The 22,774-nt window shown below is 39.3% G+C and overlaps 1 protein-coding gene across 1 annotated transcript in view; it reads right to left on the bottom strand.

Moving 5' to 3' along the window:
* rassf3 (Ras association domain family member 3) overlaps positions 1–22,774 on the bottom strand; it is a 58,714-nt gene that overhangs the window by 30,478 nt on the left and 5,462 nt on the right. Inside the window, exon 2 of the mRNA XM_023952372.1 lies at positions 16,981–17,090. Coding sequence (XP_023808140.1) covers positions 16,981–17,090 — 110 coding nt within the window. The remainder of the gene's footprint in view (positions 1–16,980; positions 17,091–22,774) is intronic.

The following is a 22,774-nucleotide window of genomic DNA, read 5'->3' as shown; positions in this document are numbered from 1 at the left end:
ATTCTCTTCATTTCAGTCTGAACTTTAAACTTTTATTTTTTTCCACAATAATAACAGGAAATCCATGTCTTTTCTAAAAACATTTTGAAAATAGGGTCGGTCAACTGCACATGTGTGAACAGGCTCCCGCTCGGCACATTGACGGTTTTTTACAACGAGCTTTGGGTTTATTACAACAGGAGGGTCTCCATAATTGGCTGCTGTCGTCATTTGGCTCCATAAAACCTACAGGCATGTTTTACATCAGGTTTCAGTCAGAGGTGACTTGACTGTTGGGTTTATGCGCACATAAAAAGAATCAGATTCGTCACAAAAAAGGCTTCATATCGCTTTTTCATGGGCCAACAAATGGAAACTGTTACTTAGAAGTGGGGTAATTTAATTTACTCCCAATTTCAGCCACTTTCTTTAGCGTTCCCCACTGAACAGGATTTTAACGGTTTCACTCTGATATCAGCCATGAAAAAAAACAAAAAAAAAACATAAACATCAGCAAAGCACGTTCAGCTGCAGTCAAACGTTTGGTCCAGCTGCAACAAATCAAGCTGAACCCACTCCTACAACTCTGCTAAAGACCACAGTTTTCTGGGCAAAAGGGCTCTAATTTAAAACCAAGGAGGTCAGAAAGAGACCACCGATAAATCTGAAAGCTCTGGAGCTGCCAAACCCAAATATGTGCCTTTGAAAAACAGCAAATGCGTTGATAAGCAGGCACCTCGTCACTTGACCGTCCACAGTTCTCCTTTGGTTTAGTTCAAAACACATTCACCCCAAAATGCCGTCTAGCCTTCTCATGAACTTTTGCCCTTTTCCAGTCTAAACTTTTGTACCAAACGGTAGAAAACGTCTGTCAGATGATTTTCATTATATGAGAGGCTGCAGAATTTCTTTTTTATAGAAGACCCAGTTGAGAACAGCATCTGTGGGAGAAGGAGCAGCAGAGCTTCATATGCCGGTTGTGGAAGATGAAGAAGAGGAAGGCTCCATCTCTCAGAGTTTCATTACTTTTTGTGCTTTGGTTAATTATAGTGCATCATAGCCCTTTCACCCAGACAGCCTTTTAATTCCAAACGCCCCTTTCTAATTAAACCAAACCTCAAGTTAGACCGTCTTTCTCACAGACTGTAATAATATGATGAGGATATAATGTAAGAAAAATCAAAAGTATCCCACTGTATAGGTGATTTTCTCATAGCAACCACATGGTTTATTAATCATCAAGGCTTGATAAACATGTGTATATATTTTTGTGTCTCTACGTCAAAGTAAAATTTAGAATTCTCAATAGCAACCATACAGTTTTATAATAATCAAGGATTGATAAAGATGTGTACCAAATTTGATGACTCCATGCTGGAGTAAATTCTGAATTTTCCATAGCAACCATTATTTACACTTGTTTTACCCACATGATTTATTACGACATAACGTGTTCTGCTGAAGACGTATTTTTAAGTTGTGCACAATTCCACAGTTAAAGCATTTTTTGTTAATTATATGTAATTTTTTTACCCCTAAAGTTGTTAGGCATGCGTGAAACTTGTCAACGACCATCACTGTAAAATTAAGTTTACTAAACAAAAGCAAATGCAGAACAAATAACTGATAATACTTTATATACTAAATAAAACGGCAAATATTTAAAACACAGAATGAAAACCAAAGGAAAAAGGGGAACATATTAATAAATAAACAGGACAACATTAGTAAAAAAGCACATTTGGACCTTTTCTGTGGCCCTCAGAGAGACTGTTCCACAGGTTCTTGTTTTACCTCTGCTAACGATTAAAAGTCTACGGCTGAAGTAACCTCAGGGCTCCACAACGGCCCGTGTGGTCAAAGCACGTGTGACGTTAAGAAAAGAGCGCTAAGAGCCACGAAAAGAACCTCAGAATCCATCCTGAAGGTCATAAAAATGACCCTCACCTCCACCACATCTGTTGGACCCGATCATTGACTCAAAAACTACAATATACTTCTGTGTCTTGACTTGATCTGAGGTAAAGTTTTGTAACGAGGCAGACTGTCCTCCTTGACCCCAACAGTGTGGTTGCCTTGGCGATGTGGCATTAGAGGGAAACCTCGTGGACTTCATTAAAAAACCTTCATGTCAGTCCGGAGATGTGAACCAGAGTTCTTCTTTAAGTTTAGACCTTTACTTTGATTATCTGGGAATAAATCAGTAGGAAATGCATCAACACAAGCAGGACTTTAGGATTGTTTATTTATTGTTCTATATTTAGAAAAAAACCTGTTAAGATAAACGCATCTGCACGCGCTCAGTGAGCTGTGCGGTCACGGCCCTGGATCCGGTCCAATTAAACATTACTGACATTCCAGTGCAGCAAACTCCTGCTAATGTGCATCAGGCTAAGGCGAGCATCCCAAAATAGTAACTCCAGTAAAAGGAGAGGGACAAAAATAATACTCTAAAAGAGTAAAACAGTACAAGTACTGAACTTATGTGGTTTAAATTCTAAAACTTGTTAGCAGAGGATAAAATAAAAAGGAGAATTAATTCGTTTAATAGTATTTTCAGAAATATTTGAGATTATAAAGACTTTTGGGGCACATATACGATATGAATGGGTTTATTTTATTGAAGCTCCGCCCACATGCATGACTGCAAACTTTACAAACAAGACTGTTATTTTCCTGAGGTTCAAACAACCTTCACACCCCAACAATGTGAAAAGTATTTTACGTAGAAAAAACACCTACCACCAAGTGTAACTGAGTAAAAGTGCTAGTTAATCATCAAAAATCGACTTTAGTATGAAGCAAAAAAACTATTTTTACTCCCAACTTCCCACCTCTGTCATTAATCCTGCAGAATAAAAACTCCAAGTGCTCTTTTGTTTTTTTTTAATCTGCATTTTCTTGTCTGTTCCTGATCCACAACAATTTGAATAAAGAAATTCTCAGTTTGAATAGAAGTTGTAATTCTATATGTCCTCCACAACATGAGAAAAATGCCACCAGAACACGTTCAAAACAGCGTTTTTATGAGAGTGGCGCTTTGCAGAAGCAGAGCTCCTGTGGATCCATCCTGGGGTCTCTCATCCATCGAGTCAAACCGGCTCTACTTATTAAATCCTACTTTGTGGTTTGAAAAATGTTCTCAGGCTCTCAAATCCTGGTCTCAACCTTTCCCACAAACATTTGACGGAGATTCGGTTTAATGTCAGCGACAGACGGAGAGGAAAGCTGCTCACAAAGTGATGAGGAGGAGGAAAGACAGAAGAAGAAAAGTGTGAACGTCTTGTAGGAAATGGTTTCTTCCCAACCACCAAAAACAAAAACAGAACCAAGAAGATCTGAAAAAGAAGTTTTTTTTTAAGTTTTCTAAATGAAATTCAATTTCTGTGTGTTTGAGTTGGGAGCATTAAATAAAATAAAAAATCTATTAACAAAACAAAATACAAGCACAGCTTTAATCAAGCACCAAAAGACTTAAATTGACTATAAGAGTCTAAATAAATATAAGCAGCACATTTATTTGATAATTAATTTTAAAAAGTCTTCTTTTTGGAACTTTTCTTACTGTTTTGCTATATATAAAAAACACATTAAATATTCGATTTATTTAAAAATCTGTTGTTTTTACTGTTTTTTTTCTCTTTAAAACTGTTTTTTTTCCACCTTGTGGAGCCTTCGTCCTCTAAAAGGTTTTTGATCAAATGTTTTAAATCTAAATGTGAAACATTCACAGAAATCTTTGTCTGCACACGTCCTGCTGCTAAACCCGTGATCTGAATTCAGGTCAAGCTGGAATTCCGTTTCATTTTTTCCATGATCTTTTTTCTCAGTTTAGACGGGTTTTATGGGGTTAAATCGACCCGGGTTCTGTGGGAAAACCTGCCTGCTCTAATGTGAGGAGTTAAACATTAATGCAAACAGAAGCGGCCTGTGACACACAGAGGAATGAAAGACAGCGATGATGTCAATGTTTAAAGTTCAAACTAACACGGGAGAAAACCTGTTCGTCATTGATAAACATGAAAGTTTATTTCAAAAGGAACAGGAAGGACGTTAAACATTTAATTGTGCTACAAATGTAAACAATTGTCAAAAAAAACTCTCTTTACATCTGTAAAACCAAACCAGCCGCTACTAAATTGACCCGATTTTAAGTTTAAGTAGCTTTACGTAGCTTCATCTAATCCTCAGACATAAATATTTTATTGCAACAACATTTTTTTTAGTAAATTCTAAAGGTCTGTTTTAAGGAAAGAGACGTTTGTGGTGGTACGGGTCAAATCTGACCCGACAATCTCGTACGAAATAAGATTGAGACGTTATGAAGGTTATATGTGTTAGTGAATCATTTTGTGTGTGTGTGTGTGTGTGTGGGGGGGGGGGGGTGAGAGGTCAAACTTCGAGGAATGTGTCTCATTTACAACAGACGGTAAAATACGCAAACCCAGAGAAAAGAACGCAGAGGACGTCGTCGAGAATTCCCCTCGAGCTCCGATGACCTCACCCCGGAACGATCCTCCCTGATGTGTGTGTGTGTGCGTGTGTGTGTGTGCGGGTCATCCACAGGTGTGTGCTTGTGTGTCAAATGAAAAGGCAGGAGCTCGGTACATGTGAGGGTTCCACTTAAAAGGTGGGAACCTGCAGAAAACTGGTACTTTATGGAGGAAGGCCCCACCTTAACAGAGGGTTTTGTGAGAAAACATTAGAGACTCTTTTCTTATCGGCTCTGTTTGCCTACAGACTTTCATCCCCCCCGTTTCCTCAGGCTCCAAATGAAATGTCAAAATTTGGTTTCATCAGATTAAACAAACCGCATGATCAGTAACAATCAAAATCTAAAACAAAAATTACGTTTTAAAGGGCAGATACCATGAAAAATCAACTTTTGGAGCTGTCAAGTGTTTTATAATGTGCATTACTCACAAAGAAATACCCTAAAGGGATATTTTGATCCATTCCTTCATTTCTGAGCACTTCTGCAGAAACCTGCACTCTGACCTCCACGAACACGAGCGGGTTCTGACATTGTGACATCACAAATTGGGGAACAGCCCCTTCCAGGAGGAGTCTGTGCTGCCAGCCCCGCCCCCAGGCTAACGCACACACCCACTCTCTCTGTTGAGCTAGCGGTGATCGGCTAAACGCTTTCATCTTCTATGCACATCCATCTTTGCATCTTAAATCAAAAGCTGAGACTGAGGGTTTTTTTTTGGTGCATTAAGACACAAATACTGCAAAAATGCCTGAAGGTTGATGAGGAAACTACTTTGAAAACAGCCACCAGAGGAAACAGAGTGATGCAGTTCAATGGGGGGGGGGGGGGGGGTCTTTGAACCCTCCATGATGAGACTGTTTAGGTGTGCCTGTGGACGTTCTTGTGTTAAGGTAGGCAGTGTTTTCCGACCGGACCTCTAGGTTCCCTCGGGCTCCGTGTTTCTGTTCAGGACCGTCCCGGACGAGCCCATTACCCGGGTAACGAGCGGGTTCCTGTGATTTTTCACGTCTAACTCGGACGGCCTCACTCAAAGAGTTTGGAGGTCTCCCTGCCTTTCTCCGGGAGGGGTCCGGAGTTTCACCCTGACAGAACAAAGACCCAAACATCAAAGGGTGGAGGTTGGGGTGTGAAACCACAGCGGTGCGAGTTACACTGAAGCTGTTGGGGCAAGTTGGTGGTTGATGTGGGGGGTGTCAGGAGGGAGGACTCTGAGATGCAGGTCTTTGAACTCAAAGAATGCACCGCTGGACAATTCTCATGGAAAAATAATAGAAACAGCAGAGAGCAAACCTCAGCGTCACGCAGATTCCTCTGCTTTTTACCTTTTTCCACAAATATGTGCAGAAATGTTTGAACTGTTTGAAATTTGCATCAAACCACTCAAGCTGAACTTTAATATTTAACATTCAGTTTTGTGTTGATCAGACAAAATCATCACGTTAATGCATTTTTAGTAAACTTTTTCATTCCTTTTCGGTTGTTTTCATATTACCATATTTGTAGGAGCATAAGGTCCTTTACTTTTCTAACAAAAATCAACAGTGCATCTTATAATCCTGGTATAATTCAGTTTTTTATATACATTTTGCTTGTGTTTACTGACCTGTTACTAATTTTCCACTTAAGAATCGGTCCAAACGATTTACAACGGCGTTGTTGTCAGTCGTCTCTCATCTAAAGAGTTCAAATGAACAGAGAACTCAAACAGAATTAGCTTGGATTGGGAAATTATAACAATGTTTTAGATAAAACGAGGAATTAGGGCTTTTCTTCATCCGCCTCATCTCTGACTTTGTGGTCATGAAATGATGAAACGCAGCAGAGAACATTCCGGTATCTCAGAAGAACCTCACCTCCGCTGACTGAAGCTGTAAATGAGTCCGATTACAGATAAACGCACATAAACAAGGACTTTGCTTGAACCTCAGATGTTTATCCACAACTTTGTAGTAATATTGTGTTAAAGTTGTCAAATGGTTAAAGATTTTTAGGGATGAACATTTGCTTTAATGCCTGAAGCCTCAGATTTGCTTCACTGTGCAAATATTTTATGTGACATTTTCAGCATTTTTGCTTTTATTTTGAAGTCACAGGAAGTGTTTTTTGTGCAATTTTGAATCAATGAAAGGACGATAGAGCCATGCGGTGGATTTACAGTTGCTAAAGACGTTAGAGTTGGCACCTCTACTGGGCCTTTGAACATGTTTGAATTTTATTTTGAAATTAAGACTGAAAGGAAGATGCTACAATGAAGTTTATAAATAGAAAAGCTAGAAAACGCATGATTAATATTAAAGAAATATTCAATATTAACAAATAGGGCTAATAATTGGGTAAAGCTATACAGACCCCATCAATTAAATGCAAAAAATGTGTCAAAATCAAAAACTAGAAGCTGTTTTGATGCCATTTATGCTTCAAAGATCAACACAGATCTTTTTCTAAAAAGATCTGTTTATTATTTATCAGATTGTTTATTCTCAGCTGAACTCCTAAAAAAAATAAAAACAGGATAAAGAAAAGCAGCTGCAGCACAGAAACAGAATTGTGAACTGAACCTCAGAGTTTAATCAAATGACATGTGATTTGTGGGAACGATGAGCCTTTTCTGCTCCGCCAGCACAACCCATCACATCCATCCCGACTCCAGATTCAACAGTTAGTTAGATGAGGACAACTCTGAAGTAAAATCAGACGTAAAAACAAACAAAAAAAGCAGTAAGTGCAGTCAAAGTCAATTCAACTATAAAAATAGATCTGATTAATGCAGGTACACTTAACCACAACCATAAATAGCAACCTTTGTGTCTTGATTCCCAACAGCTTGAATTCAGTCAGGAGTAAATCCCCCTTCCAGATCTCCCCTTAACCTGAATGTGGGTCATTCACGGCTCTTATTCCAGCCGGCCTGTTTGTAGATCGCCGAATATACGAGATAAACACGAGAAACGTTGTGCAAGCGGACGTGTGCTCACAAGCGTTAGGGAGTCCCACCCTGATACAGATCTGGGCTTTCTCCTGAACCTCCCTCTAACCGAGGACAGAAAGGAGCTTTTTTCACAGAGTTTGGTGAACTAGAAACCCTTTGACCTCCTTCTGCACATAAACAACAGTTTCCGAGAGGTCAGAGGCTTGAACGGCGAGGACGAAGTTTGTTTTTCTGAATGGACAACACCATGCAATCACAATAACACACTGAACTACAGCTTCAGGTCCAAACAGTCCCAGCTAGCACTGATCAATCAGCCCCAAACAGATCAGACCCTAACCAATACAACATTTTTTTAAGTTTTACGCCCAAAACAGTGAGCTTGGAATAATGGCAGAAAAAAACACTCCATACGGAGCTCCATCACTGTGTGAATGTGTGTGTTTGTGGGTGAATGGGACTGTCACTGTAAAGCACTTTGGGCCTTCTAAAAAGGTAGCAAAGTACTGTATAAGTATACGCCATTTAGCTTTAATAAAAACAAGGGATGTGACGACAACGGCATCACCGCATCACTAACATCACCGCGGTGATGACCGGGCTTTTTTTTTTTTTAAGTTCTGCATATGGTGCGTGATTGGAACTATAATAAACACATTAAACACATTCATCTTTGCTGATAATTTACTTTTGACTTCAAGGGTTTCTGGGGGAAACCTTTTATTTTTGTTCTCCGTCACTCCCTCTACTTACACACACACACACACACACACACACGCGCGCCTTCAGAAACACACACACGTTCCACAACAGGAGCTTCCGTCTCGCGAGGAAATACGACAAATTTACTGCGTTCTACTCATTCATTCCCATTATAAGCTGCGTGCGTTCTTAAGTGCGCGACACAGCCGCCCACTGGAGGATTTTGTGTTGGGGGGGTTATTACTGTTCTCCTTCACTCTGTAACACCAAACATGAACGTGCACTGTTAGATTTCCATGATTATCACTACATGTTTTGGTTGGGAACTATTTTGTGCAGCGCAAAGTTACGTGTCTGTATAGACAAAGGCGGAGCCTCCTGCCCCGCGTTCTTCATGGGTGTCAGGCTTCATAGCTACCAGAAAGGTGACGAGGTGTCTGCAGTCTGTTTATTACTGCGCAATATATAATATTCTGAGAAGATGTCTGTACCAGAGAGCACAGGTAAAACCTCGCATGCAGCTAGAGAGCGGTCCGCTGCAGAAGAATCAACACGCACCCCCAACACACGTGTGCACTCCTTCCTCCTACACACGGAGCGCGCTGACACACACACACACACACAGTCATTCTACAACACCTATTTAGTTAGTTCATTAGTTAGATAGGTAGTAGTTAGTGTTACTGTTAATTGTTAATAAAGAATACTGCTTTGTAATCGGGGGGGGGGGGGATCAACGTATTCCACCGATTTAGTAGTACAGTGGTCCCTCGCTATGACACAGTTCACCTTTCACTGTCTCAGTGTTTTTAGTGTACATTGTGTTCTGCATCCTGATTGGCTGTTGACCTTTGTCAACCGATCTTAACAAAATTGTCAGTTGATCAGTGCTAGCTCCACTGAGAAAGTGGGTGTGTCTGTTAGCCTGGGGGCGGAGCTGTCAGTGCAGACTCTTCCTGGAAGGGGCGGTTGTTCATTTTGTGATGTCACAGTGTGAGAACCACCTCATTTTCATGGATTGGGAGGGGCTGGTGCTCAGAGAGCAGGGTTTTTAGAGAAACACAGAAAGTTCCGTGAACAGATCAAAATACCGCTTTGAGGAATTTTTTTATGAGGAATGAACATTATAATACACTTGAAAGCTCAAAATGTTGATTTTACATGAGAAAAAAAGAAGAGAAAAGTGTAAAAATGTTCACGTCTGTATGAGAGAAGTGTATGAAGTGTGTACCGAGGGGTTTTACAGACTTAAATTGTCTGTAGTTTGACAACTTAATTTACACATTTCGCCTAGTGTAGGATCTTTCTTTAACATAACTATTGCAGAAAATGAGGGAAAACTGTATTGCATAACTGCCAGTCTTGGATAAAAAAAAGAGACCAGATTACATGGTCTTCCAAATAATCTGATGATTTAAGAAATCAGAGAACAATCAGATATGTGGTGAGTATATAAAGCACGGCAGAGTAAATAAACTCCACTAGAGATCAAATTAATTTATGTTTGGTTTGTATAATTACGGCCCCCTTTTATTAATGACCGTCTAAAAAAATTGCAGGATCTATTTAGACATTTTTCTTGAGTTCGTTGTATTCCAGAGAAACATCAAAAAGGTAACTAAGAAAGCAAAGAGTCAGAACTGTGATTCGAATGTTTCCCATTTGATCTGGGCTGCATGGGTGGGCCTGGATGGGACGTCGGGAGTATCAGGGAGATCAAGCGGGACCCGTCTGTTGATGAGTCTCTAAGCTTCATATTGGTGTCGTGTTTCAGCGACGGGCAGCTGATGGGGGAGCTTTGTCTGTCGGACCTGCATCTGACTGAGCAGTTAATCCCTCAAAATCCATAAAGATTACAGTTCAACAGTGGCTGCTATAATTCATCCCTCTGTTCCCTGTCTTCATAACTCATATGATGCTTTCTTTCTATGACAAAAAAACGTTTCTATGACATCTACATGATTCTTCAAACACATTGAACACCTAGCATAGGCATAACTTTCTAACCTCTACTGAACAGGTAAATATATTCAGTTTTACATATTTATCTATGTATAGTTTATCTGTATTTCCATTGATCAAATAACAAGTAGGTACTTTTTAAAAACCCAGCATGTACGACATAAATACCCAGTAGGTATTTTATAAATACCTAGTAGGTACCACATAAGTATGAACCAAATAGTTCCACATAAATACACAGCAAGTACCATGTAAGTACAGAAAAGACACAAAAAGTAACATGTAAGTACCCAGTAAGTCCCATAAAAAGTACCATGTCAATACCACTTAACTACGCTGTAAGTACTATACTGTAAAAGAAAGGGTTCATGATGTCATACATTGTTGGTACTTTTATGGCCTCATTATTTTCTATTATAGTTAAAGATTTATAATCTTTAATCTATAAAGGGATATCTTTCTCCTCCTGAGACAACATGCTGGTTTGACGAAGAAAGGTTGGAGTTTATTCTTGATTAAATACAACTGCACAACTTACTTATAAATGTATAATTGGTCTGAACTGCATATAATTCCTTTCTAAATTTATTTTCTTTCTAAACATGTTTTATCCAACGTTTTTTTTTTTATAAAGGAGGATAGTTCCTCCAGCGTTTGTTCATCAGCGTTAGGCAGGTCTTATCTTTTTCTGAAAACAATAGGTGGTTGATAAGAGCTCCAGAGGAAAAAGAAGATCAGGAGAAGAAAGAGGAAAAGAATAAGAAGACTGTGCTGATGTTTGTTCACAGGAATGGCAGCATGAATACAGATGTTTGATAGAGATTAGACTGAAAAGAGCAAAGATATGAAGACTTTGACGGAGCCTCACCTGTGTTTAAGTATCAGTTTGGTTCATCAATTAATGCTAATATCTTAGTCTATACTGTGGTAAGTTTATGCTAAGACAACTTTGGATTGCCAATTCAAAAAATGTTAGCCTGGAGCAAAAAACACAATAAATTAAAAATCAAATTAAACATTTAGTTAGCTTAGCTTCGGGTGGGCTAGCTTTACGGTAAAATTAGTTTGTGCTGATCTAAGTCAATGTTAATGTCAACATCGACAGCTATCAAAAAAATTAAGGTTAGCCCTTGTCACAAACCAAAGTAACATTTAAAGGGCCAGTAACATGCAAAATGAACTGTTTGAGCTTCTAAGTGTATTCCTCAAAAAATAACCCCAAAGCGGTATTTTGATGCGTTCACACATTTACGAGTATTCCTCTAAAAACTTGCACTCTAAGAACCAGCCCCTCCCAATCCATGAAAATGAGTGGGTTCTCACATTGCGACCGCCCTTTCTCCATGGAGCTAGCGATGATCGGCTAAACATTTTCCTTTTATATGCACAACACGCATATACATATTTGCAAAAGTTTGGATGTTGTTGGTTTTCTTGGGCGAAACACAGAAACCCTGCAGAAGCCGGCTCTAGATTTGCGTCAATGAAATGGGCAGCACCCACCAGGAGAGAAAGGCGGAGCCTCAGAGATGGAGTACTTCCAGGTAGGAGAATTAGCTGTGAAAGTAACTCATATTTTATTTTAAAATTTGTTCTTTAGTGTGCCAAAAGTAATATATTATCATAAAAAAGGAAACATTTAGGGTCCGCTTGGGTGTATTCAGACTGAAAATTTGTTCCGGATTATTGGGGGAAACAAACTGTGGTTCACTTTTAGCGGACCAAATGTGTCCAGTCTGAATACACCCTTAGTTAGCTTAGTCTCTGCTAGGCTATGAAAACTAACTAACAGCAATGTTAACTTGGCATAAAGCAAACAAACAGCATCAAACCAGATGTGTGAATCATTGAGCAAGAACTCAAATAGAAAATCGTGTTTTCTAATGAAGACTATTTGTAACAAACTGACACCGGCCTTTCCAAAGGAAAGTTTAATCATGTTAAATTCTTTAAAATAAAAGCACAGCAAGTTTTCTCTCACTACAGTCACAGATTTCTTGTAGATGTCTCAACTAATCTTTAAGATAGTCTCCTCCATCGCAATCGCACCCGCATCCCCCGCTCTGACTCCCTTTGGATGTATCAACTCCTTATCTCACGTAGACTCTTCAGGTTCTCCAAAACAAAGTTTCCTTGTTACCAAAGCACCAAAAATAATATTTACACTAAGGAATCATGTTACTTATTTCATTTTAGATGTTTCCTGAGTAAAATATAAATAGTTCCAGATGTCAGAACTAACAAAAAGGAACTTTTTTTTTCAAAATAAAAGTCCTAGTTTAAATGAATCCACTTCACATTTATTTTCTGGTTTTTTTTTCTATCACTAAAATCAAAGGTTTCTGTGGTGATTAAAATCACTAGTTGTTTGAGGACTCATACTTTCTAATTTTGTTCCATTTATGCCATTAAGGAGCCAAAAAACAATCCATTGCTGAGCCATCGTAGCTGAACACTGGAGTCCTAAACAGGCTTCACTGTCATTATCTGGCCTTCGCAGATGACGGGAACACAGAGAAAAGGGCCATAAAGTGGCGTAAGATTCTACTGTCACTCTGTTGGAGGTACCGCACCAAATCATGTAATGTACGAGCTTAAGGCCGTGTCACCCAGCTACTATGTGCATTTTGCACACATTGCTGGGATGAAAATTGGTCGTAACTTGAGTATTCATGGGAAAAGTGAGAAAAGTTGTGGTCTTTACGTGAAATGTTCACAATGTATCACGAATGTACCACGTAAAAACCACAGAAGAAGTACAAATAAACCACACAAAGAACACGTAAAACAACAAAAAGCCAAATCTGGTCCAAAATTTGTGCGTAAGTTACGTGATAGGTGTGCCATGTACGCGCGTTACACATATGTGGAACGGTCGTAGAAAGTCACAAATTTGTGCAAAACTCGCACCCAATTGCATAACATTTATGTAGTAAGTATGTTCTACTTCTTTCTCTTTTGGCTTTTCCCATCAGGGGTCGCCACAGCGAACAAGTCGCATGGTAAACTTGGCAATGTTTTACGCCGGATGCCGTTCCTGACGCAACCTTCTCAAAGCAACCGGGCTTGGGACCGGCACAGAAGTAGAGAAGGGAACAGGGAGCAGCCCGGAGTCGAACCCTGGTTTCACGGACGGAAGGTGCCGCAAACCAGCACGAGCTAAACCGGCTCCCTATGTAGCAATTGCGTATAAACTACGCAAAATACGCGTAAACTGCGTAATTCTCAACCGACCAAAAATTTTGAACAGCTCTCGACAGACATCTGCGTGCAACGACGAACGTAAGAGAGACTAATCTATATCACCTAAAGACCGAAATTTCAAATGTGGAAAATGTACGTAGTGACTGTGTGACACGACGAGTAAACCAATCTAAAGCCACGCATGTCACATTTTTAATAGCTTATCAGTAAACAATAGGCTTAATGTTGTGCCATCACCGGTCTTTACAGTAAGTTCTGCTGCTTCTCCTGTAAAGACTTTAATCGCTCCCGGCTTAGATCAAGGACGATCAACCCGTTGGTGTTAACGGGCTTCCATTAGCGCCAAAGAGAGAACACGTGCAGATTCCTGCCCGTCAGGACTCCCCGTTTTGCCCCGTCCCTGTGCTGTGTTTGCTTCCTCTGGTGGGGCTGTGTTTGTCTTTCCCAGCAGACAGGAAGCAGAGCTCAGGCCGTCCTTTCTTGTGTCTGTCATTGACGGCCTCTGTTGTCAGAGCAGCATATGAGGAGTGGTGTCAGGACAATGAGCAGCCCCCTTCTGAAGCTTTTGATCACCAGTTTGAACCCAAACTTTCTGGAGCCTCTCTCACATCCCACTTCCATGTGGAACAGATTCAGGCGACTAATCAAATTACTCTGATTATGTTAGTGTATTAATAGTCAGAGGTCTGTTTCTAACCAGGTTTGATTACCGACGTCAGACTTTGAATTGCATTTGTTTGGACTCTCTGTGATGTTTACAGTGTTTTTGTCCGTAATCTAATCTCTGGTTATTTAAGTTTGAGATTTATCTAACAAGTTGGATGGCAAGAGGATTGCAACAAAGTTTTTGAAATGAACATGTGTAACACAAACATATCAAGACTGATGTGTCCGTCAGTCTTCCTCCCATCTCCTTTAAACACAAACAATCTTTAGAACTGCTTAGAAGTTAAAAAACAATAGTTCGGGGGAAACACATGAAGCTGTAGAAATTGAAGGTTTGATTCATTTAAAAACATGGCCGCCTGTCAGATCAGCTGTAAGTGTCCACGGCTGCGGTAAAAACCCCTACAGGTATGTTTTGGTATGTGTGGACTCCTGTTAGCCACACACCGACCCTCCACGCACTATAAAATGACGTGCTCAGCATTAGTCAGCACTCTTAGAGAGTGAACATCTTCTGGGGTGGTTTAAAATGTGCCGACCTCATCCTGCTGCTGCTGCTGCATAAAAACAGCCACATCAGAGACGGGGGAACCGAAACCACAACGTGCCGACTGGAGCTTTTCAGCCGCCAGCTGGATATGAAAAGACGGCTGCAACCTATTTTTAGATTCGATTAAAACTGACAAGCTCATCACATTTTTATAAAAACGCTAAAAAGATAGAGACACATTCATACCCCCAAAAATATAAATAAACCGACAAATCCCCTCACAGGTTGGTTGCTGCAACAATGAAGACTTAAATCTGATGAAGAGCATTTACATACGAATCTTCTTTTTTTTTAGTGGATTTTGCTTCTATCATTCAACCAGGAGGACGGCCAGGACAGGTAATACTCTGTATTGTTGTGGGTTATCCTATAATTGCTCAAATTTGACTTTAAAACTTGGCTAACAAAAAAAAAACAAGCTTAGAATGGACAAGCAGTAATGAAGCTACGAAAACTACTTCAGCATCTGCGAGGCAAGTGCAGCCAAGAGCCACAGAGATGAGCACATTAGCTCCGCCTCTTCACTTTGCTGCTTCAGAGTGTCCACTGCTGCACAGGAGCACTCAGATTAAATCCATGAAAGTTCAAAATTATCCAGTGCAAGATCGCAAGACAAGTTTTACTGGAATATTTTGAAAATTCAATACATGAATTGTTGGCTTAAGCTGAACAACACAATATGAACATATATGGAAATTTAAAAGTTTACTTTTGCCGATTCTTCTAAAAATGACATTGATTTGTTCAATACCCCCCAGGTGACCAAAAAATAAAATGGTTGCTATTTTATGTTTGTATTTATATTTTATGTTTGATATTTTTTTTAACGCATTTAAATAAATGCGTTAAAAACAAACCCCCAGCAAAACTTACTTAATTTACTCAAATTAGAGTTCTACTTTCTACAACTTTTTTGCTCTGTGGACCTTTAAGCAAAAAATATTTTAGGCTTCTAATGTTTCTTTAGCTATCAGGCAAAACGCTTTAGAAGTTTTACAGAAATTAACCCTTCTTTTGCTTTTTTAAACACACACGAATGACGGATATGGAACCAAAATGTGACTTTCCTGCTAAATTTCTACCGGGAACAACTGAGGTTTTGTTCTCATTAGGCTTCAGCAGCGCCTTTGAGTTTTTATAGAATGGCTGCAGGTGATGATGACACAGGAAACAACACAAACATCTCTGTGTAGAGAACCAAACAGCACGATCAGCAGATTCAGGCCAGAAGAAGGGAGATGTTTTTCCTCATCAAGGTCAGTTTTTGCAGAATAATGTTTTTTTTTTCTACTGTGACACATCCTGTAAGAGCTTCCTACCAGGGAAACGACTGAACATGCAAACACGCCGTTGAAGCAGCGAATTCCCACAGGAACTCCACTGTTTTATGTGTATCTAAGCAAAAACACTAACCTGAAGCAGACGGCTGTCCTCCAGGAATCAAACATTCTTAGTGAGGGACGCACAATGGGTGTGTATGCTCACGACACATAAAATACCACAACATGTTAACACCAAAACCTGCTTTGCAGCTCGTTTCCAAGCAAATCCACATCAGGAAAATAATTTTAAAAATCTATAGGAGCAGTAAAATAGGAGGTAGTTTGTACAGAGATGTTGTTTCAGCTCATATTTACTTCAGTTTGTTTATATTTATGTTTATCTGCCTTTGAAAAAGTTTATTTTGGTCATAATTTTGACAGCTATGAAGGAAATCCTGACTCCTGCTCATGTTTTTAAGGACTGAACTGCTTTGAAAAACAGCTGATAAAAGAGAAACCAAAGCTGCTGAAATGTTTGCCTGCAGCACAACCATGTGGTCTGTTTCGGTACTGCAGGAAAAATACTTCAAATGATCTTTTGACTCAAGTAACAACCTATTTTATATAAAATTAACATACTTAATCTTTAAAGGCCCATTCCGAATAAAATTTGTGTTTCTAACATGTTCATTTTTCTCATGATGGAGGATACATATAAAGAAAATTCAAAGTATTTCTTTAATGCCTTTTGAAATAAATCGTTTTTGTGACATAGAAAATATGCTGGGGGGGGGCAAAAGCTCTCTGCTCTGCTCTATTCTGATGCATCCACTTGTAGACAAATAGATTCATGTACGTCTTTGTTTTCTGCGTCTGAGCTGGAATCTGGATTTAAACTGTACTACTGGACAGCTCTGATGTTGCTCACCATTTTGGTTTCACCGGTAAAGTTAAGTTGGGGTGTGAGGGGCTGTAAGCTAGTGGGAGTGCTTTCAGCGTATGTGCTAGAAACCGACAAGTATTTTTTATTTTAATTAAAAATGGCATCATCATAATGAAAGATTCACTGGGAATGCTTTGAAAATAGATCAATAGATGATTGAAGTGTGACTTTAAACATAAATTTAACACATTTAATCTTTGAACGGATGTTTTCTACACTAAACAAATAAAATGATTTTTATTTTTTTGTTTAGAGTGGAAAGACAAAACAAGCAGGAGGTGCACTCACATGGAGCGGCGCGGGGGTGTTGTTGTTGTTGTTGAGCCGGTCCTGGCTGACGGGATGACAGTCGAGCGACACTTTGTTCCGACAGGCAGCGTGACATGCATACCTGCAGCCTGCAGAGAAATGACTGGAATGAGTTCATGAAAAAAGACCGAGTGTGGCAAAGCAGAAAGAAAAGTTTCATCCTGCGATTGTAGTCTTACAGAAATGCAAACAATGCAATGAATCTTTCTGTAACGTTTATGCAAAACCGGAGCTCCCACGCTGCAAAAGAAAACCACCATCATGCAAATGCAAAATTTGACTTAAAACTGCAATGAAATCTTTTTTATTTAACGTCAAAATCAACAAAGAGGATTCAAAAAGCCAAAACTGGGCAAGAAAAGTAAATAATAAACACGATTAAACCAACGATTATGATGCGTTTTATTTAGGATGGATTAAAAACAATTCCACATATTTACAGTAAAATAGACAAAAGAAAATTAGAGCAAAAAATACATGAAATAAATGCAATAAAATGACTTAAAGCAAATAAAATGCCACCAACTACTGAGTGTTAAAAGCCATTTTAGTGGATATTTAAAGCTGAATTTATAACAACTGCTTTAAAAAGGTGAACCTACGGTAGATGTGAAAATTGAAAGAGACATAAAAGCACAAGCATGATCTGGAAATGTTTAGGCAGGAAAAACAAAACTGAAAAGGCTTCAGTTGAGCTGCTTCATGCGATTTAAACAACTACATTTAGATTTTTATAGGAAAAATACTCTTGGGAGGAGTTTGGCCAAAACAGATGAACACATAGTTTTCATTATATGCTGTTTTAGATTAATTTTGTTTGACTTTTATAGGAAAAATTCACTTTGAGCTTGAATTTATGGCCATTTTCTGTACAAATTGTTTACGTTTCAAAAAACCATCTCTATTCGGGTTTAATTGACGTGAACTTGATCCCTGTCATTCAAACTGCACAGACACAAGACGATCTCGACCGCCACCACACCAGAACTTCCATTTTTATAACATTGCAGACAAAAAGCTTTCTCTGGCGACCGGCTCTCACCCGTCCCTGTGGACTTCTTCCTCACGTGCTGACCGACTTTCTTCGACAGTTTGCACATGGCTGCTCCCATTTCCCATCTTTGTTGGCGTTGGGTGCCTCCTCGCGCGGGACCCTCGCTCGTAGGATGCCGCCCGTCGCCTCGTCTAACGTCTGCCTGAGCCGCTCGAGTGCTGAGTGGCTGATTTACCAGTCAAATGGAGGCCTCGGTGATGGACGCACAGGCAGGAGGAGGGAGGACGGACAGACTGCTGACTCAGCCGTCCACACCAACCGTCTCCTTTGTGATCACTTATGCAGCTTGTTATTACTGGAGGGGGGTCACGCTGACCGACTTCCTGTCCGTTCATTCAGCCCTTCAGCGAATGAAAGCTGTAGAAACTCTTTTAACGCTCACAACATTTTAGCTTTTACTCGTGAGGAATTAGTCATGATTAAGCCTTAGTCACATGACCCGTATGGGTTCTGCAGGTTTGTGGGTTGTCCGGGTCTGCTGAGGGTCACAGAGAGGAGTGCAGGGGTGTCTTGCAGTTCCTTTGGGGTTTGAACAGCCACCAATGGACTGTACCATTGTCGTGCGTCTGGTAAATGTATTGTGAAGTATTTGTAAGGCCGCTTATTTGTACGTTTGCAGTATTTCTTCAAGTTTAAAACATTATAACTCAAATTTACAAACCGGTTTATCAAGCTGATCCTCATCCGACTCAGACCACTTTTCCTATTGCACTTTTGAAGAATTTCAGATTTTATTTCTTCTCCAGTGCCATTTAATGAGCTGAAGCAATAGATCAGGACAGTTTGTGTAACCAGGAGGCTGTTACTCAGCTGATTCTGTGCAGCTGGATCATATTTGGGTCGTGTATCCTTTCCTCTCACATGTTTTGACCTCCATACATTATCCACAACTAAAAGAACTTTGTGTTGATACGATAAAGTGATAGTCAAACTGTTCTACCTAAATAGATACAATTGAAACATTTTTTATTTATTTTAATGAATACTATTTCTTTATTTTAATTTATTTCTTTATTTTAATTTAATATGTATTATTTTTATTTGACATTTAAAACTATAAATAAAAATCCCGTGGAACTTATTATTCAAGCAACCAACTACAAATGTCTATTAGGACATAACAGCTTCAAAGATTCAAACCAGTCGTTTGGGTCTTTTAGACAGTTTTGTTCTTTGTGGTTAAAGAAAGTGTGACCTTAAGTTATTCCATTTTAATTCATTTAAAATTCATTTAATGTTACTTCATCACAAAGAAATCCTCCAAAGCGAGGTTTTGATCACACATTTCTGAGTATTCCTCTAAAAACCTAAAATCTGAGCACCAGCCCCTCCCAACCCATGAAAACGAGCGGGTTCTCACATTGTGACATCACAAAGTGAGGAACAGCCCCTTCCAGGAAAAGTCTGCGCTGCCAGCCCCACCCTCAGGCTAAGACACACCCACTTTCTCAGTGGAGCTAGTGATGATCGGCTAATCGCTTTCTTTTTACATTCTCGTCCATCTTTGTTTAAGTTTGGATGTCGTTTCGTGGGGGAAACGTAGAAACACTGCAGAGGCCAGGTCTAGGATGATGTCATGAAATGGGCGGAATGGGAGCGAAAGGCGGAGCCTCAGAGATCTAGTTATCTTTCTTCCGAGTTGGAAAATGAGCTGTGAAAACAACTATTGCATTTAATTCATTTGATGTGCCAAAGGTAATATATCATCATATAAGCCTCTTAGTTAACTCTAAAAGCCTTAAGAAAAGCACAATTTGGCTCTTTAATTTATCTAAGCGCTTTGAAAAAAAAGGGTTTTCATGTTTAGGTTAACCCCTAACCCTTAATTGACCTGACTTGGTAGAAGTGAGCTTGTGATTGGACGTCTGTGTTTGCATCACATGGACATAAAAAGACAGACAGTAAAGACACAACAGGAGGAGAATCGAACGAAGTCCGACCAAGATTATGTTGATACCTTTTTATCAACATAATCTGGTTCTGATGCTGCAGTTACTCTCATTACTAGATTGGTTTTTCCAAACCCATTGTATCTTTTACATCTCTAGTACGTATGCATTAATGCAAAATGTAGTTTTTTTTTGTTTTTTTTTAACTACACAAACAGATTTAACTGAAAAAAAGTGAAGGAATGTCAATAAAGGAAAACTCAGAAAAACTCAAACGATCAAACTCACAATTGAGGAATTCGGTGTCGATTTATCAGCTACAGGCCGGAAATGACAGTGAAATCCAACCTTCCTCCCTTCTGAGCTGTTTTTATCCATGAATCAAACGAATGTGGAGCAAACAGTAACTTTACCTGCAGGGCAGCATTCTCACAGTCTCAATGCTCAGTCCTCGCCATCGGACTCCGTCTGTGACTCACGAGGTCATTTCAGGCGTAAAAACACTTTTCTGATCTGATCTGAAAACGTTTTAACTTTTTTTTTTTTTTTAAATTATAGTTTATAAACTTTTCAAGAAAAGAACACAACCAGCACAGCAGATATCTAATAGTAAAAGGTGCACATTATTTAGGTTGCAATAACATGTTGGGACGTTTTCTTAAAACAGTTACTAAATACTTAGAAATACAAAATGTGAGCCTCCTTTAACCCTTGTGCTATCTTAGATGACCCCCCCCCCCTTACATTGACGTGTTATTCCTACCATGACAAAGATGGATAAAGGTGGAAAGATTTCATGTAATCCATGGACACCAGTGAAGATCACAAATCATTGAAGAAAAAAGGTTCAGAGCACTGTCTAGTGGGTCTAGATGACCCAACTCCCAATGTTAAAGTGCCTAGGATAGCACAAGGGTTACAAGTATATCAAATAATTCTCGAGGAATCAAATTGACTCGTAAAGTAGCATCTGAGAATAAAAAAACAAGACATCTGCAATCATTCTGGGGAGAAAAAAAAAGAATCAGACAAACAAAAAGGCAGGACGTTTAAATCAAATGTATTTTCTTACGTTTACCATTTGGGAAAAACAAAACAAAAAAAACAATCATGACCTTTTACCACAAAAATGAAGCAAAAGTTCTACGCCACGTGAAAGCCAATTCAACAAGGCTGGCCAACGCCACGTCTAGTTGAAAATGTCGGAGACCCTTTAGCAGATCACTGAGGCGGTCCATTGGAAAAACCTTAAGTCTCTCTGTACCACTGTGTGACGGATGGAGGTTTCATTTGTATCCATTGTAGTAGTATGCATCTCCTAGCCAGGAGTAAAGGTTTTTGGAGCAGCCTTATCTGTCCAGGTAACACAGGCAACCTCCCTGACAGCCCTAAAAGAAACAAAACGGGGTCCAGGGCAAAAGATCTATGGAAAATTGAGCTGAGCTCCGTAGCAACATTTTGCCAAAATCTGACTGCCAAACACAGTGGCAGTAAGATCCTACAGCATTGAGTCCTGTGTAAATTCAATATTGGTTCTCCCTGAGTTTGCTGCATGTAAATGTTTTTTGTGCAGAAACAAAAGCGTTTGACCAAGTTTCAACATCAAGTTCGATCCCCAAATCTGTCTTCCAATGATACTTAGATTTCTCACTTGTAAGAGGGTTCGATGCCATTAATTGTGGATAACAGAGAGAAAGGAATTTCTTCTTGGAGGTGGTATTTTCATTAAATTTCAGAAGAAAGTTTTTCTACTGGGTGTGGGATTGATTGGTCACCTGGGAAGCAGAGGTCTGAATAAAGTGTCTCACCTGTAGGAAACCTAAAAACTCTTGTTGTGATATTCTGAATCTATCTTGAATTTGTCCAAAAGACAGAAAAACACCTTTTTTGAAAAAGTTACAGGCAAGTTTTAAACCCATATCATCCCATTTGTTAAATATCCCAAAATCTAAGCCTGGTGAGAAGGCTACGCTTTTAATAAAAGGCTGGATCGCACTGGAAAAGTTTTATGAACCCATTTGATACCTAATGCCATTCCAAATATGTTTTAACTTTGTATTCCCATGAATATTTAACAAATATGAAATAAATGACATTTATATTAAGCTGAATTTCATTTGCTTTAAGAAAAACAAAGTTTTATAGAAATGGAAATAACTTCTCAGGATCTACATGATGTTCGACAGAAAATATGATTATTTCATGAAAATCCTACAGTTATTGATCTACTAAATAATTCCTTTAGCATCAACGAATCCAGAGAGGACTACGACACGGAGTATTCCAAACGCTTTGGACTTTTTTCTGTCTCTTCTCGCACCGAGTCTATAATGAAGTCTGTGTTTACAGAGACGGATTCAAACGCTGCCCAGCGATTCTTAGAGCTCCGCTGCAGAAAAACAGCCTTCAGAGCACAAACAGAAGGCTGGAATTCACAAAATGAAGCTGAGCTGGCTGTGAGTGAGAAAATTCAAAATACTAACCACTAATAGCAGGAAAATACGAGGGTTTGATCTCTTCTTCCTTGCCTTCAATGGTTTGATTTACCGCAGAATACACCACAGAACTCGATAAAAATTATTAAGGACTTTGGCTTATTTTTTTAATCTATACTATTCTAAACATATAGTTTCAAATTGAGTTACTTTCTGTATTTTACTGCAATGAATGGATTTGTTCTCTAATTAAATGCTAAAAGGATTCAGAATTATTTCACGCTCCACCACAGCAGGTAGTGAGACGTTCTACCCCAGCAGGTAGTGAGACGTTCCATCACAGCAGAGGGGTGAGACGTTCTACCACAGCAGATGGGGAGACGCTCCACCACAGC

The sequence above is a fragment of the Oryzias latipes genome, chromosome 23 (genome assembly GCF_002234675.1).
Source record: "Oryzias latipes chromosome 23, ASM223467v1".
In the NCBI taxonomy this organism is placed as follows: domain Eukaryota; kingdom Metazoa; phylum Chordata; class Actinopteri; order Beloniformes; family Adrianichthyidae; genus Oryzias; species Oryzias latipes.
Note: the sequence above shows the minus strand (reverse complement) of the source record. Positions and strands in the feature narration are given on the sequence as shown.